This window comes from Austrofundulus limnaeus, unplaced genomic scaffold (assembly GCF_001266775.1).
Source record: "Austrofundulus limnaeus strain Quisiro unplaced genomic scaffold, Austrofundulus_limnaeus-1.0 Scaffold582, whole genome shotgun sequence".
NCBI classification, from domain to species: Eukaryota; Metazoa; Chordata; class Actinopteri; order Cyprinodontiformes; family Rivulidae; genus Austrofundulus; species Austrofundulus limnaeus.
In genome coordinates this window covers 54433-56483 of record NW_013952984.1, presented here as the reverse complement: position 1 = coordinate 56483, position 2051 = coordinate 54433, and the positions used below count along the sequence as shown (strand labels likewise).

Here is a 2051-nt window from a genome sequence, read left to right as displayed (position 1 = left end):
AGGGGTTAGTGGTTAACTTTAGGGTCTGTGGTTAACATAAGGTTAGGGGTTGTGGTTAACTTTAGGGTCTGTGGTCAGAGTTAGGCTCTATGAGGCTAGTAGAAGTTAAATTTTGGGTCTAGGATGGTTAGTTTCACGCAATTCGAGTCTTGTAAAAACACATCGTCCTCCTCCGCCCCATCTCGTACAGAACGGACGTGCGGGGGTACCCCCGGCGTCAACATAATGACTCTTGGTCAAGCGTCAATACCTTGACGCGGGGGGCATAAGAACGGGCTCGCCCACGATGCTCCCACTGGGTCAAAGTGAGTTTCAGACTCAAACAGATGAGTTTAAGTGTCTTGGTGACTTGGTGTCAGTAGGTGGGAATTAAAGATGTAAAGACAAACTGGGGCTTTGTTGGCATTGGATGATTTACCAATCCATAGTGATAATGAATGAGTTAGGGCAGGAGCTTATTCTCCCCATTTACCAGCACACATGGGTTCCAACCCTCATGACATATGACTGCAACTGCTAATCTACTGTAAATTATCAAATATGAATTGGTACTGCTCCATTAGAGACAATTTTACACTTAAATTTTGTGTTCTGAGAGCTTAGGATAAATTGCCATACTCACCAGATACACAACATCCATAGAACCCTTGGGTTCATGCACAAACGTGTACAGAACATTGATGTCCTCTTCTTTGTCACAAGAAAGTTTTGTACTCTGCTGCACCTCTAGTGAGCTGACTGTTTTGGTCTCATATGAAGGTGGTTGGGAAATAGACAATACATGATGTGCTGTGTCATAGTGAGAAGCTCTATATGGAGGAAACTCCAAAGTTGGTGTCTTGCTTAGCTATGCATGAAAAAAAACACGCACACAACAGGCTCATTAAGGTCAAAACACAAGTTGAGATAGCATTTTTTGCATTTATTTTACACAATCACAGCATACTGAGAAAACACAGGCATTGCTTATTGGCTTTGTTTCATGACAGAGATGTAAAGTGAGTGACACTGGAGCTGCGCTTTACTTACGTGGAGATGAACATCACCACTAAATGTGTCCGTGCTAAGAGAAAAGGTGGCAATACCATTTATGTCAGTTGTGAGATTTTGCACCAGCTGAGCGGACCACCTTTCACCCTTAAACAGGTGTATCGGCATGTGAGCAATAGGCGTGTCATTGTAATGAACTGCTTTAACCTGCAAAAATAAACATATTAAGATTTTAGAATGCAGGATCTGATTTGTGCAAGTCAAAACTGTGAAGGACTGATGCATTACCCCGAAATTGAAAGAGAAGTAAAAATTTGTTACTTACTTTCCCTTCCACATTTTTTCCTTGTTCATAAAGCTTGGGAGTGTCAACAAAAGAGATACTTCCAATAACATATGAAATCCTTATTTTATTCATTTGTGAATGTGAAACACCTAAATATAAAAAGTTACCATAAGTCATGTGGCAGTAATTACAATATTAACATTATAATCTTTAAATGTATAGTCTGTTTTTACCCTTACCAAAAAGTGATTAATTGTATTTAATCAGAGAGAAAAAGATTAAAGGGATACCCGATTAGTTGTAGCATTAGATTTTATTTGATAAAAAATTATTTTAACTGTAAAATAAAGACAGTAAAAATACTGTAGGCTGTTTAGTTTTTATCATTTTTAAAAATATATTTTAACACGGACAGAGCCATTTTGTTTCCACACAAAGCATTCTGGGTAAATGATGACGTGGATAGGTCCTCGGTGCGAGGCTGCTAGTGAGCTATATCCACCCTGAAGGTTAATCTTGGACAATATCTGATGATCGACTCTTTTAAATGAAACCAGAGAGCGTTGACAGAGAGGAGAAGGTAGAAATGACTCAGCCTGGAACTGAAAATATGGATGCTTCATGGAAGAAGAACCTCAGATTAGCCTGCTAGCTTTAGCGTTAGCCCCGATGCTATCACCATATATATGTATTAGCTTGGTGCTAGCGCAACAAACTAACAAGCTAAACTGAGGTCCTCCATCTATATTTTCAGTTCCGGCTGAGTCATTTCTAC

At 39.4% G+C, this 2051-nt stretch overlaps 1 protein-coding gene across 1 annotated transcript in view; it reads right to left on the bottom strand.

The window, feature by feature from the left end:
• Positions 1-2051, bottom strand: part of LOC106530959 (alpha-2-macroglobulin) — a 61288-nt gene that overhangs the window by 50656 nt on the left and 8581 nt on the right. The window contains exons 10-12 of the mRNA XM_014026695.1: positions 1316-1425; positions 1030-1197; positions 623-847 (exon numbers count right to left, since the gene is read on the bottom strand). Of these exons, the coding sequence (XP_013882149.1) occupies positions 623-847; positions 1030-1197; positions 1316-1425 (503 nt within the window). The remainder of the gene's footprint in view (positions 1-622; positions 848-1029; positions 1198-1315; positions 1426-2051) is intronic.